The sequence below is a fragment of the Bubalus bubalis genome, chromosome 8, assembly GCF_019923935.1.
Source record: "Bubalus bubalis isolate 160015118507 breed Murrah chromosome 8, NDDB_SH_1, whole genome shotgun sequence".
In the NCBI taxonomy this organism is placed as follows: Eukaryota; Metazoa; Chordata; class Mammalia; order Artiodactyla; family Bovidae; genus Bubalus; species Bubalus bubalis.
In genome coordinates this window covers 97,312,387-97,329,248 of record NC_059164.1, presented here as the reverse complement: position 1 = coordinate 97,329,248, position 16,862 = coordinate 97,312,387, and the positions used below count along the sequence as shown (strand labels likewise).

At 42.3% G+C, this 16,862-nt stretch overlaps 1 protein-coding gene across 1 annotated transcript in view; it reads right to left on the bottom strand.

Annotated features, from left to right (window-relative positions):
- The window catches only part of LRGUK (leucine rich repeats and guanylate kinase domain containing), a 104,085-nt gene that overhangs the window by 48,377 nt on the left and 38,846 nt on the right, over positions 1 to 16,862 (bottom strand). Inside the window, exon 11 of the mRNA XM_025291547.3 lies at positions 9,184 to 9,303. Coding sequence (XP_025147332.3) covers positions 9,184 to 9,303 — 120 coding nt within the window. The remainder of the gene's footprint in view (positions 1 to 9,183; positions 9,304 to 16,862) is intronic.

Sequence of the window (16,862 nt, the reverse complement as noted above, 5' to 3'; positions counted from 1 at the left end):
GTGGACAGTAGCTGTGATAAGCTCCATTTTAAGATGACTATAAAAATGACTTGCCCAGGGATTTCCCTGGTGGTTCAGTGGTTAAGACTTGGGAATTTCATTCAGGGGGCTCAGGCTTGATCCCTGGTTGGGTAACTAAGATCCCACATGACAGGTGGCATGCCCCCACCACCAAAAAAAAAAAAAAGACGTGTCCAAGGCCACAGAGCAGGCCAATACTGGTCCCAGAACTAAACTGTGACTCCCAACTAGCCCAGGACTCTTGATTTCAGACATGCTGACTTCCCAATGCTAAGTTCTGGGAATGCAAACTGATTTTTAGATTATCCTATGGCTTTAAAACAGGAGATGCAAATAGCTAGACAAATGACATGCTATTTCATTGACTCCTCACAAAAAGATATGAGGTAGGTATTATTAGCATTACCAATGGTTATATTACCATTACCACTGTTATTACCTCATTACTACTGTTCTCATTTTAGAGATGATGAAATTGAGACACATCAGTGAAGTAACATGACTCAGTAACAACCACAGGATGACACTGAAGTCAAGTTCTTTTAGGATCACACTAAGAGGCAAGAATACACAGAAGATCTGTACAAAAAAGATCTTCATGACCCAGATAATCATGATGGTGTGATCACTCACCTAGAGCAAGACATCCTGGAATGTGAAGTCAAGTGGGCCTTAGAAAGCATCACTATGAACAAAGCTAGTGGAGGTGATGGAATTCCAGTTGAGCTATTTCAAATCCTAAAAGATGATGCTGTGAATGTGCTGCACTCAATATGTCAGCAAATTTGGAAAACTCAGCAGTGGCCACAGGACTGGAAAAGGTCAGTTTTCATTCCAATCCCAAAATAAGGAAATGCCAAAGAATGCTCCAACTACCGCACAATTGCACTCATCTCACACACTAGTAAAGTAATGCTCAAAATTCTCCAAGCCAGGCTTCAGCAATATGTGGACCGTGAACTTCCTGATGTTCAAGCTGGTTTTAGAAAAGGCAGAGGAACCAGAGATCAAATTGCCAATATCTGCTGGATCATCAAAAAAGCAAGAGAGTTCCAGAAAAACATCTATTTCTGCTTTATTGACTATGCCAAAGCCTTTGACTGTGTGGATCACAATAAACTGTGGGAAATCCTGAAAGAGATGGGAATACCAGATCACCTGACCTGCCTCTTGAGAAATTTGTACGCAGGTCAGGAAGCAACAGTTAGAACTGGACATGAAACAACAGACTGGTTCCAAATAGGAAAAGGGGTACGTCAAGGCTGTATATTGTCACCCTGCTTATTTAGCTTATATGCAGAGTACATCATGAGAAATGCTGGGCTGGAGGAAGCATAAGCTGGAATCAAGATTGCCAGGAGAAATATCAATAACCTCAGATATTCAGATGACACCACCCTTATGGCAGAAAGTGAAGAAGAACTAAAGAGCCTCTTGATGAAAGTGAAAGATGAGAGTGAAAAAGTTGGCTTAAAACTCAACATTCAGAAAACGAAGATCATGGCATCTGGTCCCATCACTTTATGGGAAATAGATCAGGAAACAAAGGAAACAGTGGCTGACTTTATTTTTCTGGGCTCCAAAATCACTGCAGATGATGATCGCAGCCATGAAATTAAAAGATGCTTACTCCTTGGAAGGAAAGTTATGACTAACTTAGACAGCATATTCAAAAGCAGAGACATTACTTTGCCAACAAAGGTCCATCTAGTCAAGGCTATGGTTTTTCCAGTAATCATGTATGGATATGAGAGTTGGACTATAACGAAAGCTGAGTACTCCAACCAGTCCATCCTAAAGGAGATCAGTCCTGGGTGTTCACTGGAAGGACTGATGTTGAAGCTTAAACTCCAATACTTTGGCCACCTGATGCGAAGAGCTGACTGATTTGAACAGACCCTGATGCTGGGAAAGATTGAGGGCGAGAGGATAAGGAGACAACAGAGGAAGAGATGGTTGGATGGTATCGCCGATTCAATGGACATGAGTTTGGGTAAACTCTGGGAGTTGGTAATGGACAAGGAGGCCTGGCGTGCTGCAGTTCATGGGGTCACAAAGAGTTGGACACGACTGAGTGACTGAACTGAACTAAGAGGGTAAAGTCACAACCTCAACATCTTCTCCATTTCAAAGTAAAAAACCAACAAGCTTTTATAATTCATACTATTGTGCCCCTGCCTTATAGCCAAGAACTAACAATAGTATAAATGTAAAGGTTTTAAGATCACATTTAAATTGCATACTGAAGAAAGTGCACATATTCTAAGAGAAGGCGGTCCAAACACCACGACCTTTGTTGAGGTGTTTGCTCGCACCCACATCTCTTCCCACCACTTGGCAGGGACCTGAGACCCTCTGTTTGTTGGTGACCTTGACAGTCAGGACAGACAACTCAGTGACTTCGCTTCGGGTACGGTGTACCCTTAATGTAGCCTTTACACACTGTACTGAATTTGCATTTTCGAACAAAGGAATTGAGTGGCAGGGATTTTCTCAGAATTTCTAAAAGGAAGACAAAGCAAAGAAGCAATCTGAAGCTTCTAGGCAGGTAAATAAAGGGATGGCTTCACTGGCGTGGAGAATGCTGATGATAGAACCGGCATCCACTGTGGAACTTTCTATTAAGAAGGACCTGGGATGACCTACGGTTTTTTGAATCTGTCATCCAGTTTTCACATATAGAAATGTTTGCTCTGTAGCATGCTGTCCAAATATGAATATCTTAAAAAGGAAATACTTCATAGTGAAAGCAATGTTCATTAAACTTAGATAAACACAATACCAGATAAAGAAATTTGCTTGGGCCATCACCTTTAATATCTTTCCTGTCCCCGGTCTAAACATAATTTCAATTGTAATTTACATTTCTATGAGTTTATTTTTACTAACTAACTTACTAGTTCAATCATGGTATGTTAGTTAAAACCTGGTTTGTGATGGGAGCCATACTCCCTATTAGTTTCATTTAACAGACAAAAGAGCTGAGTTAGCAGTTAACCTTAGACTACAACACAGGTGCTCAAAAGTCTAAGGGTGAGTTACACATTCTTAAAGGCTGATTCACTGGCCAGCTGTCATCTAGGATCCTAACAAACCAAGTCCGTGGGCTGGAGGAGATGATCAGGACAGAAAGGAATCTGGAAGGCCAGGCCAAATAATGAAATGTCACTACATCCGGGAAGATATAAGAGGAAGAAGCAAAGATGTCTAAGAAGAGCTAGGAGATGGCTGAGGGAGTAGAAGTTTTTTCAGTGTGATTCAGAAGCGTGCAGATTTAGAATCTCAATTCTGGACCAGATTGCCTTAAGAAATAATGAACTTGTTACTGCAAATATTTAGGCAGAGCGCATTTTGGCTGTGAGTGCATCCAAATTCAAGAACATTTATAGAATGCCATATTGTGAGCAAGGGAACTGGGTGTTCACAAATGCCCAGGTATTCTGAGGGTGCTCGGTACGCACGCCGAATTGGTCCCAATGCCCAATGCAAATGTGTATCAGTAAGTCACTGGATACAATTTAAGAGATCAGGAACACAGAAGATTCCAGCATATACTGTGTCTGACTATCAAATTCCAGGGATCCACTACTCTGTCCACTTTCCAATAACTACATACCACTTTCTAGTTCGTGCCACCAGCACCTGTCACTACATCCTCCCCAGTCTCCCAGTTTCCAGCCTTCCCTCCCTTTCTAAAATGCAGCTGTGACCCTGACACTCCTCTGCTTAGAGATCCTTTATGGCCAGATCCCTGACTTTTTCTCTGGTCCCATCTTCTGCCATCTTCCTCCATGCTTCACGCCTAGGCAGGCTACAGAGTATAACACTCTCAGTTAATCAAATGTGCTGTTGTTCTTTCTGCCTGGACTGCATTCCCTGCTCAAATCTCACATCCCATTTACCCCTGATTTCTTCTGTCACAGAGGTTCTTCACTTCCCTCATCATCAGATCAGATCAGATCAGATCAGTCGCTCAGTCGTGTCCGACTCTTAGCGACCCCATGAATCGCAGCACGCCAGGCCTCCCTGTCCAGCACCAATTCCTGGAGTTCACTCAGACTCACGTCCATCGAATCAGTGATGCCATCCAGCCATCTCATCCTCTGTCGTCCCCTTCTCCTCTTGCCCTCAATCCCTCCCAGCATCAGAGTCTTTTCCAATGAGTCAATTCTTCACATGAGGTGGCCAAAGTACTGCAGTTTCAGCTTTAGCATCATTCCTTCCAAAGAAATCCCAGGGCTGATCTCCTTCAGAATGGACTGGTTGGATCTCCTTGCAGTCCAAGGGACTCTCAAGAGTCTTCTCCAACACCACAGTTCAAAAGCATCAATTCTTTGGCGCTCAGCCTTCTTCACAGTCCAACTCTCACATCCATACATGACCACAGGAAAAACCATAGCCTTGACTAGACGGACCTTTGTTGGCAAAGTAATGTCTCTGCTTTTAAATATGCTATCTAGGTTGGTCATAACTTTCCTTCCAAGGAGTAAGCATCTTTTAATTTCAAGGCTGCAGTCACCATCTGCAGTGATTTTGGAGCCCAGAAAAATAAAGTCTGACAGTGTTTCCGCTGTTTCCCCATCTATTTCCCATGAAGCGATGGGACCAGATGCCATGATCTTCGTTTTTGATTTTCTGAATGTTGAGCTTTAAGCCAATTTTTTCACTCTCCCCTTCACTTTCATCAAGAGGCTTTTTAGTTCCTCTTCACTTTCTGCCACAAGGGTGGTGTCATCTGCATATCTGAGGTTATTGATATTTCTCCCGGCAAGCTTGATTCCAGTTTGTGTTTCTTCCAGTCCAGCGTTTCTCATGATGTACTCTGCATATAAGTTAAATAAACAGGGTGACAATATACTGCCTTTACGTACTTCTTTTCCTATTTGGAACCAGTCTGTTGTTTCATGTCCAGTTCTAACTGTTGCTTCCTGACAGGAAGCATACAAATTTCTCAAGAGGCAGGTCAGGTGGTCTGGTATTCCCATCTCTTTCAGGATTTCCCACAGTTTATTGTGATCCACACAGTCAAAGGCTTTGGCATAGTCAATAAAGCAGAAATAGATGTTTTTCTGGAACTCTCTTGCTTTTTCCATGATCCAGCAGATGTTGGCAATTTGATCTCTAGTTCCTCTGCCTTTTCTAAAACCAGCTTGAACATCAGGAAGTTCACGGTTCACATATTGCTGAAGCCTGGCTTGGAGAATTTTGAGCATTACTTTACTAGCATGTGAGATGAGTGCCTATCTTGTTAGATGGCTTTACTTAACTGAATCTCATATAGGTTGTAAGCTGCCAGGAGGACAAGACCCATGTCTGCTTGTTTCACAGTTTTATCGCTGGAACAAGGCACACAGATAGTGCTTAAGAAACACTGACGGAAAGAATAAATAAACCACTCTACTAGTATGTCACATCTGTATAAAGGGGCATTAGATTAGACGGCACTAGGGAGCTATAGCTCATATCATCTCATTTAGCTCAATAGCTATGAGTCTCTGATTTACCGTATTATTAGTAGAATATATTTAGTAGTCAACATCATGAAAAGGTTATAAAAATAAAGATTTCTCTAAGAAGAATAAAGTTTTGCTTTCATGCCTCTTCAGATCACTTTCAAGGCCTTAAATCTGGAAGATGAACAGGCGTGCTGGTATTGTTTTACGTTTCTCTCATTACCTAGCACTCTTCCAGGAAGCTACTGATCTGTGCAGTAATAGTAAGACTGGAAATAAGTGGAGAGACTCAGAAGGCATGGCCTACCTCTAGGCCATGGATGCATGGTCAGTTGCTCAGCCATATCTGACTCTTTGTGACCCTATGGACTGTAGCTTGCCAGGCTTCTCTGTCTATAGGATTTTCCAGGCAAGAATACCAGAGTGGGTTGCCATGCCCTTCTCCAAGGGCTCTTTCTGGCTCAGGGATTGAACCCGCATCTCCTGTATTGGCAGGCAGATTCTTTATCAGTAAGCCACCTGGGAAGCCCCATCTTTAGGTCACTTATAACTAATACTGGTAAAGAAAGAACATCCAGCCTATTCCTAAAACCAAGAACAAATACTAAAATCAGATTCTGAGGCAAGAGAACAATCTCTCAGCCATCCCAATATTTGCTATACCACTGAGATACATTTTTAATATTTATACATCTGGATATGCAACTCAGTATGTGAATATTTCAATGAATGTCATGGTCTTGGGTAAATGCAATTTAAAAAGGAAGACAAAATGCCAGGAGAAAATGAGCTAACTAGGAGGGAAAGAAAAGATTCAAGCAAGCGCTAGAGAAAGCGCCCTTGTAAATGTTTATGTGTTTCACAATGAGACTATGTTCAAGCCTTTTTTTCCCATTTAATTAAAAATCAATAAAATTTATGTTGGCTGAAGACTAAAACAAAAGAAAAATCTAAACAAGAGCAATGGCTTGCCCCTGAGGATGTGCTTTGGTTTTATCATTTGTTTTAATTAGAAAGTTGCCACATATCATCATAGTAGTATCTGACTTTCTTATCGCATGAAATTACTGGTTTCCTCATACTCTTTATGGTCCAATGATATGCTCTTTGGGCTCCCCAGGTGGCGCTCATAGTAAAACAACTCGCCTGCCTGTGCAGGAGACATAAGAGATGCGGGTTCTATCCCTGGATGGGGAAGAACCCCTGGAGGTGGGCATGGCAACCCACTCTGGTATTCTTGCCTGGAGAATCCCATGGACAGAGAAGCCTGGCGGGCTACAGCCCAAAGGGTTGCAAAGAGTCGGACACAACTGAAGCAACTTAGCAAGCACGCATGACATGCTCTTTGATCCATGCCTTGGTGAAATTCTTAGAATGACCCTCCTATTTACAAGCCCTGATCTCTGCCTCCATGAAGATGCCAATGTATGGTCAGACAAGGCTTTTGAGCCCATGAGGGAGGTGGGGGGGTGACTGCAGGTCTTTCCACTCAGGTATATTTCTACTCGCCACTAATCCTATCCAGAGGAGAAAAATACCAGTGGCAACAGTACCATTAGAGGGGAAGGAAGCTAATTTCAGGATTTCTGTTTTGTCATCCTGTGCCTCCAGACAAAGTGCATATGATGCTATTTAAGGTCTGAGTTCCCCACCTTCAGAGTCTCTCCATTTATTTCCAAATACATTACAGACATTAAGGCAAGGGCCTCATCAATATTGTTCCTACTGCATCTTCAGGGCCCAACACATGGGAAGAACTCAATAAATCTTTATATAAAGAATGGATGAACAAATGAATCTCTTCATCTCTCTATGTACCCATCAGTGGAGGTTGGAAAAAAAAAACACCTATGCTTCTTAGCACAGTAATTTCCCACTGAATTTTGCATGTAATACCATTAACTAACTCATCAGACAATCACTTAGTCATTCATTTAATAAATATTTCTCATGCAATTAGAAGTGCCTGGCCATCCGCTGAACACTGGGAACTTAGTCGTGAGCAAAGCTGGCATTGGTCCCCACCCTCACTGGGCTTACAGTCGAGCAGGGGAACCAGGCATTAAGTACATCATCAAAAGCATGATGGACAGATATTTGTAACAGTGGAAAAGCAGGATTTAATGAAAATGAACATTGGTGGGGTTGAGGTGGGGGCTATCCAGTGAGAATGTCAAGGCCAACTGGATAAGAACCTTGATGATGACTTAACAGACATCTCCAAGAACACATCTGGCCCTACATGCCTCAGAGAGTAAACCACAAACAAACACGAAGGATGGGCTCTGAATCATTTGCAACAGAACTGGTGTCAGACATGTGAAAGGACTTCTAAGCAGGAAAGCCTTGGTTCATGTAAGTTACTTTGGTTCGCTAAAAGGTTCCAGGTTTACACATTAGCACCATAGTCAAGAGATATCTTTTTTGCTCTAATTTGATCATCCATTCATTATGCTCCACTTATCTTGCGAAGCAGGTTCCATACCGCTGTATAAGCATAAAGACACTCTGCACTTTTCAATTCTGATATTAAGTTTTAATTTACTTTTTGTTGCTTCAGGGTGTGTAGAATAGATTAATGAGTAAATTCTTCTATAGTATTTGTTTCCTGGAGTTTTTAAATGCTGGATATAATTTTAGATCTCTAAATAAATGAACCTGTTTAACACAGTGTTTACATTGTTAGAACACGTGTAGCTTAAGGGAAGGAACTTGTCTGTAACAGCATTAGAACATAATTTACATTTCTTTTTCTTGCCGTCTTATGTATCTTTGCAGTCACATTCTCAGTTCACTGAGAAACATCACTAATCTGAAAGTAAGGTCTTTGCTATACATAAAAAAGGAAAGAGGAAGCCAGTTGAAAAGGCCACAGCGATAACTCTAACACTGAGACACGGAAACCTTTAAAAAGTCTCAAAGTCCAGCTGATGATTTCCCTGGAAGGTTCTTGTGTTTTGGCTATATCTGGCTATTTTAACTGAGTCATTTGGGAATCACACAGTGAAATATCTGCCCCACAAAACTGAAAGGGTACTGAATGCTAACCTGAGGGTAAGTAAAAGGAACTCTTTGGCTGTCATTTCTCGTTCCTTCCTTCTGAAATATGCCTCCAAAGAGGAAGGCCTGAGCGGAAATAAAGCAGCTGAGATGCTGGCAGCATGCGCTCCGACAGTGATGAGGAGAGGCTGTGACTGGAGTGCAGACCCACCCCCCACACCCCAATCATAATGTTGTGATTCGTGTGTCACACCATAGGGCAACAGGAGGAGGCCATGCTCCAATACCACAAGGCTTAATTAAAACCACATGTAGTTCCAAATCTTGGAGCAGGATTTTGGCTGTGGCTGAGTGCATCAAAGCATTTGGAGGGTTAAAGTAAAAAAATAAATAAATAAATACAGTGTATATCACAGTGTAATAACCGGCAAAGCAGCTCATAAGCCTTCTTTGCATGTTTTTTAACTTGCTTAAAATTAATAGCCATTGTGAGCAACAGCCAACATTTTACAGCCTTCATTCAGTTCAGTTCAGTACAGTCCTCAGTCGTATCCAACTCTTTGAGACCCCATGAATCGCAGCACGCCAGGCCTCCCTGTCCATCACCAACTCCCAGAGTTCACCCAGACTCACGTCCATCGAGTTGATGATGCCATCCAGCCATCTCATCCTCTGTCGTCCCCTTAGCCTTAGCAGCCAATAAACTCACCCGTATCTGAAGTAAGTGCTGAACTGTCTGCAGAGGCGGTGAGCGAGTTCTCGTTTACCACATGCTTGAGGACCGGCCAATACCAGCATGGGGTACGGGGCATCCAGACTAGGCAGGGTGCTGCAACATAGGGCAGAGCGGGCACGAGCATTAATGCATCCGGCGTGGAAAGCTGTCCACGTCGCAGTCACGGTGAATCAGGCTATCCTGCACTCGCTATATGCAGACACGGTGTGGAAGGACGGTCCTACTTTCCAGAAGCAAGTTGATTACAAAATAGCAAAGAATTTAACACCATTTTTAGAAGGAAAAACACAGTAGGAGAGATATTCATTTCTGGTTGATGGAGTTTCCCCCCAAGAAATTCAAAATGAAAGAAATAAGCCTTGCCCTCTCAGAGGTAAACTTTTTCATATCTTTTTTAATAATTACTTTAATCGGAGGATACTTACTACACAATATTGTGATGGGTTTTGCCACACACCAACATGCCTCAGCCATTGGGTACGCATGTGTCCCCCCATCCTGAACCTTTCCTCCCACCTCCCTTCACACCCTATCCATCCGGGTTGTCCCAGAGTACTGGCTTAGGGTGCCCTACTTCATGCATCAAACTTGCACTGGTCATCTTTTTTCCATATGGTAATGTACATGTTTCAATGCTATTATCTCAAATCATCCCAGCCTCGCTTTCTCCCGCTAAGTCCAAAAGTCTGTTCTGTGTCTCCTTTGCTGCCCTCAATGTAGGATCATTGTTACCATCTTTCTAAATTCCATATGTATGCATCAATTTACAGTATTCGTCTTCCTCTTCCTGACTTACTTCACTCTGTATAATAGGCTCAGTTCTTATCTATTGATTTAGAACACTGATGTGGGGACTTTCCTGGTGGTCCAATGGTTCAGAATCCTCCATCCAACACAGAGGATGTGGGCTCAGTCCCTGTCAGGGAACTAAGATCCCATGTGCCACAGGGCAGCTGAGGCTGCACACAACTCGAGAGGCCTATGTGCCACAAATACTGAGCCCTCAGGCTCTAGAGCTCAACCGCCGAAACTAGAGAATGCCTACGTGCCACAACGGAGACCCAGGGCAGCCAAAATAATAATAATAATAAAGGATAAAATGGCAAGTTTACTATAAAAAAGAACACATGTGTGCAAAGAAAATAATAATCACTAACATTTACATAAGCAATTACTATGTGCCATGCACTATTCTAGGCATCTTATGTGCATTACCTGATTTAATTATTGCAGGAAGCTAATGAATTCATTCTCCCCACTTAACACACAAAGAAACTGAAGTACAGAGAGGTTAATTAACATGCTCAAAGTAACAGCTAGTAAGTGAGAGCTGGTATATGAATCTAGGCATGGCTTCCAGGTCTAAAAGACCAATTTGGACCAATTTACATAAAATCTCTTACAACAGGCAGAGCTGAAGTGTGTGGGTTTCACTCATGACACAAATTCTAGAAATGCAGACTAAAATATAATATTTTGAAAACAATATGGCTGAGGTGTAGATTCTATGAAGCACGGGGGCAGCGCAGCATACGTTTTCAATCTCTCTGAACACTCACAGAAAAACAGAAAAAGTTGAGAACAGAAATCCATGGAAAATGTGGATAACAAAACCAGACGAAAAGCCACAAAGCCACAAGACTTTTATGGCACTGAATCTGTGCAGGAGGAAGGAGGGAGGGAGTGATGGGCAGCATTTGAGGACAACAGAACCCCAGAACAACACGTATCCAGCGAAAAGCAGGCAGGCTGGAACTGTACATGTCCAAAAGCCTACACACGAATGCTCATAAAAGCTGTATTTGCAGTAACCAAACACTGAGGCCAGCCCAGATGTCCTTTGAGAGATGACTGGTTAAACTAATTGTGGTGTATTCAACAAGGAATACTACTCAGCAACACAAAGGAGTGAACCATTGATACATTTAATAGCTTGGATGAATCTCCAGGGAATGAGGCTAAGCAAAAAAAAAAAAGTCAACCCTCAAAGGTTATACATATACTATATGATTCCATTTATATAGGCTTCTTGAAATGACAACATTCCAGAGAAGGGGAACGGATTATTAGTTGCCAAAGGTCAGGGAAGATGAGAAGGATGGAGGAAGCTGTTGCTATTAAAGGGATTCACGTGACAAGACTCCTGTATCTTGACTGGAAGTATGTTGTGCTCAGTCATGTCTGACTCTTTGCAACCCCATGGACTGTACCCCTCAGGCTCCTGAGTCCATGGGATTTCCCAGGCAAGAATACTGGAGTGGTTGCCATTTCCTACTCCAGGGGCTCTTCCCAACTCAGGGATCGAACCCACGTGTCTTGCATCTCCTGCACTGGTAGGCAGATTCTTTACCACTGTGCCACCTGGGAAGTTACCCATTTCTATCTTGACTGGCGTGATGCTCATGTGAATCTACACATGTGATAAAATCGCACATAACTAAATGTACACATGAGTTCATGCAAAACTGGTGAAATCTGATAAGGATGATGGACTGTATCAATGTCAGGTTTCTGGTTTTGATACTCCACTATAGCTAAGCAAGATATTACCACTGAGAGAGACTGGGTGAATGATATCTAGACTTTCTCTGTATTATCTCTTAACTGCATGTGAATCTAAAATTGCCTCAATAATTTTTACGTGATTAAAGAGAAAAAATTTTGAAAGAAGTGATGAAAATTGGGGATAGGCAAAGAAGATCTACTTCCTAAAGGAGAAAACCAAAACCTACAGAACAGAGCAAATATTACAGACTGTCATTCAAGAAAAAAGTTTCCTGAAAAAAAAAAAATAATAACAGTATACAACATATCTGAGAATATTAGCCCAGAACAACTGGGCTAGAAATGCTGTAACAATAATACTAAGGCATAGTCTAGTAAAATTGCTGGACTTTAAAAAGGCAGTGCATGCTCAGTTGTGTCCAATTATTTGCAACCCCATATACTGTAGCCCACCAGGCTTCTCTGTCCATGGGATTTCCCAGGGAACAATACTGGAGTAGGTTGCCATTTACTTCTCCTTAAAAAAGGCAGAAGTGGGGGTAATTATTTAGCTAGAAAGAGAACACACGATTTATACAGGAAAGAAAATTAAACTGTCATCACATTTTTGACAGCAATTTTTGCATGAAAAGAAAATGGAGAAGCACTTTTAATATATCCCAGGAAGAAAAAAGTGTGAGGCATGGCTTTTATATACAGCAAAAAATGATTTTCTAGTGTAAAGGGCAGATAATCGTCCATATTATCAACATGGAAGATTTCAAGAGATACTGATTGCACAGCCCTTCCTAAGGACTGTGCTAAAGAACAAGCTTCATACAACTAAAATGACTCAAGGGGCATCACTATAAGGGCTGGCAGTGGGCAATAAATATGCAGTTACCCAGAGAACTAAGGCTAAATGACAGCAAAGGAGAAAGTACAGTGTGTGATGGATATATGTTCTGACAATATAAATATAGTGCACTATTTTTAAAATGGAGTGATTGACACTTATATGAAATATATACAGTAGGCAAATTCATAGAGACAGAAAGTATATTAGAAGTTACCAGGGGGTGGGGTAGCAGGAAACGGGGAGTTATTACCTAAGGGCTACAGAGCTTCTGTTCTGGGTGATAAGAAACTTGGAAACAGATGGTGGTGATGGTCGCACAATACTGTGAATATAATTAAGGCCACTAAACTGTACACTTCCAAGTGGTTAAAATGGCAAATTTTATGTTATATATATATATATATATATATATATTTAACTGAAATAAAAAACAATGGGGGATGGTTAACAGGAAGAACATCAGCAAAATGGTTTTAATGCTTCAGTAATTATTACTACTGGTATTCTTATACTGTTGTGGTGTAATATGGGACATTAAAAAAAAAAAGAGTAATCATGGGATGTTCTAATTTCATCTTCTTCAATGTCTTTGGTGAGGGAGAAAAGGAGATATAGATGTAACACAGGTGAAGTTCAGTAAAAGCTCAACTGTAGTCTTGAAGCTGAATTGTATCAATTGAGGAGGTATATTACTATCTATTTCCTGCTGGCTCCCTGGTGGCTCAGATGGTGAAGCATCTGCCTACAATGTGGGAGACCCGGGTTCGATCCCTGGGTCAGGAAGATCCTCTGGAGAAGGAAATGGCAACCCACTCCAGTATTCTTGCCTGGAAAATCCCATGGACGGAGGAGCCTGCTAGGCTACAGTCTATGGGGTCGCAAAGAGTTGGACACGACTGAGCAACTTCACTCACTTTACTATCTATTTATAGATAGAGCTATCTAGATACAGATTCAGTTCAGTTCAGTTCAGTCGCTCAGTCGTGTCCGACTCTTTGTGACCCCATGGACTGCAGCACGCCAGGCCTCCCTGTCCATCACCAGCTCCTGGAGTTCACTCAGACTCACATCAATCGAGTCAGTGATGCCATCCAGCCATCTCATCCTCTGTCGTCCCCTTCTCCTCCTGCCCCCAATCCCTCCCAGCATCAGAGTCTTTTCCAATGAGTCAACTCTTCGCATGAGGTGGCCAAAGTACTGGAGTTTCAGCTTTAGCATCATTTCCTCCAAAGAACACCCAGGACGGATCTCCTTTAGAATGGACTGGTTGGATCTCCTTGCAGTCCAAGGGACTCTCAGGAGTCTTCTCCAACACCACAGTTCAAAAGCATCAATTCTTCAGCGCTCAGCTTTCTTCACAGTCCAACTCTCATATCCATACATGACCACAGGAAAAACTATAGCCTTGACTAGACGGACCTTTGTTGGCAAAGTAATGTCTCTGCCTTCGAATATGCTCTCTGGGTTGGTCATAACTTTCCTTCCAAGGAGTAAGCGTCTTTTAATTTCATGGCTGCAATCACCATCTGCAGTGATTTTGGAGCTCCCTAAAATAAAGTCTGACACTGTTTCCACTGTTTCCCCATCTATTTGCCATGGAGTGATGGGACCAGACACCATGATCTTTGTTTTCTGAATGCTGAGCTTTAAGCCAACTTTTTCACTCTCCTCTTTCACTTTCATCAAGAGGCTTTTTAGTTCCTCTTCACTTTCTGCCATAAGGGTGGTGTCATCTGCATATCTGAGGTTATTGATATTTCTCCCGACAATCTTGATTTCAGCTTGTGCTTCTTCCAGCCCAGCGTTTCTCATGATGTATTCTGCATATAAGTTAAATAAGCAGGGTGACAATATACGGCCTTGACGTACTTCTTTTCCTATTTGGAACCAGTCAGTTGTTCCATATCCAGTTCTAACTGTTGCTTCCTGACCTGCATATAGGTTTCTCAAGAGGCAGGTCAGGTGGTCTGGAATTCCCATCTCTTTCAGAATCTTAGAAGAGGTGGCAAGAATGCACAGAAGAACTGTACAAAAAAGATCTTCACGACCAAGATAATCATGATGGTGTGATCACTCACCTAGAGCCAGACATCCTGGAATGTGAAGTCAAGTGGGTCTTAGAAAGCATCACTACGAACAAAGCTAGTGGAGGTGATGGAATTCCAGTTGAGCTATTTCAAATCCTGAAAGATGATGTTGTGAAAGTGTTGCACTCAATTTGCCAGCAAATTTGGAAAACTCACCAGTGGCCACAGGACTGGAAAAGGTCAGTTTTCATTCCAATCCCAAAGAAAGGCAATGCCAAAGAATGCTCAAACTACCACACAATTGCACTCATCTCACACGCTAGTAAAGTAATGCTCAAAATTCTCCAAGCCAGGCTTCAGCAATACATGAACCGTGAACTTCCAGATGTTCAAGCTGGTTTTAGAAAAGGCAGAGGAACCAGAGGTCAAATTGCCAACATCTGCTGGATCATGGAAAAAGCAAGAGAATTCCAGAAAAACATCTATTTCTGCTTTATTGACTATGCCAAAGCCTTTCACTGTGTGGATCACAATAAACTGGAAAATTCTGAAAGAGATGGGAATACATTGTGATTGGGAAATACCATTTCTCACTAAAACGAACTAGGGCTTCTTGGAGAAATGGCTGATTTTAGAGTTCGGACAAGGCTTGGACAACATCAGTCTGAAGAACCTTGTCATATGAGACAGCAAGAAAGCCATCACTGACTACCAGGCCAGAGTCAAGACAATATGAAAAATCCATTTTCATATTCGATCCTTACTTCAGTCTCGCCAGGAGAGAGGACAGTGATTCCCCAGTATCACAGCCTAAAAGTTCCAAGAGAAAGAGTCAGGGTTTCTTTCCTGGAGGTTGACTTCTGGGGCTGCCAGGGAGCATGTCCTGACCCAGGGTGGGAAGGACACGGCATGCCTCCTCCTGCCTCCACGAGCTTTACATCATGGACACTGCTCCATCCCAGGGCATCTACGGTGGCTTGGCCATTTGCTATTCTCTGACAGCCAGAAATGATCAAGAAATGTGCGTTTATCAGACACTGCTGTAAATTTGCTTGATACATATTTTTATATAAATGTACCCTAAAGCATGAAACAACTAGCAATCTCATAAACTAGAAAAGAAATACAATGAGGACAATAAATGCCCTTCTTTTAAATCAAATGTGCTTTTCCAGATGTATGCAAATAAATGATAAATCATTTCACCTAGAGGGCTACCATAAATATATAAAACTGTCAACATCTACATGATTAAATTACATGTAAAAAATCATATCCTGGATGCAAAATAAAACATTTTCTCTCTGTGGGAAACCAACCGGGTGAAGTACAGGAGCAGACCACATGAAGAAGAGGAGCCATTTATAACCTAGAGATTTTACAAGTATTTTTCAAATGCCTTTGGGTACTGATAGAAATTCTGTATTATACTTATAGTGTCAATGGCCATCTGCTTCAACAGAGTGTTTAAAAAGAAATGGAGAAATTGTGGTAAATCTGTCTTCAAACTTAGAGGTGAGGGTCTCTATTCCTGTGTTCAGCCAAGCTGGGTAACTCCTCCCTGTGGGGTTGATTGCAGCTCAGTGCAACCCCTGGAAAGGCTGTTTCAGTTCCCCTTCAGCGAGCAGGGACTCTAGGGACTCTCTAATATAGAACCTGTGGTCACGAGTGCTCTTTGGCAGGGGTTTCTAGCATCCACTCACAGCTAAGGAAAAATTGTTAGTGGATAGAGACCATCACAGTTCTCTGTTGATGAGGCGAGGGTCTGGGGTTCTCTCCTATAGCAGGTCTGTCAGCAAACTTTTTTTCCTTTTTCATTTCACCATCCTATGTCACAGGCTTCCCTGGTAGTAGCTCAGCTGGTAAAGAACCCACCTGCAGTGCAGGAGACCGCGGTTTGATCCCTGGGTCGGGAAGCTCCCCTGGAGAAGGGATAGGCTACCCACTCCAGTATTCTTGGGCTTCCCTGATGGCTCAGCTGGTAAAGCATCCACCTGCAATGTGGGAGACCTGGGTTCGACACAGAAAGGAACAGGTACCCACTCCAGTATTCTGGCCTGGAGATTTCCATGGACTGTATAGTCCATGGGGGTCACAAAGAGTTGCACATGACTGAGTGACTTTCACTACCATGTCACAGGCTAGCCACCATTCAAGAGTCCAGATGAAAGAGAGAAGTTGAATCCACTTAACGCCACACTTGGGAAAATGCCAACAAGGGAGTCCCATGTTTGAACATGTGATGATGATATGCTATATCCGAGACAATACAACCTGTCAAA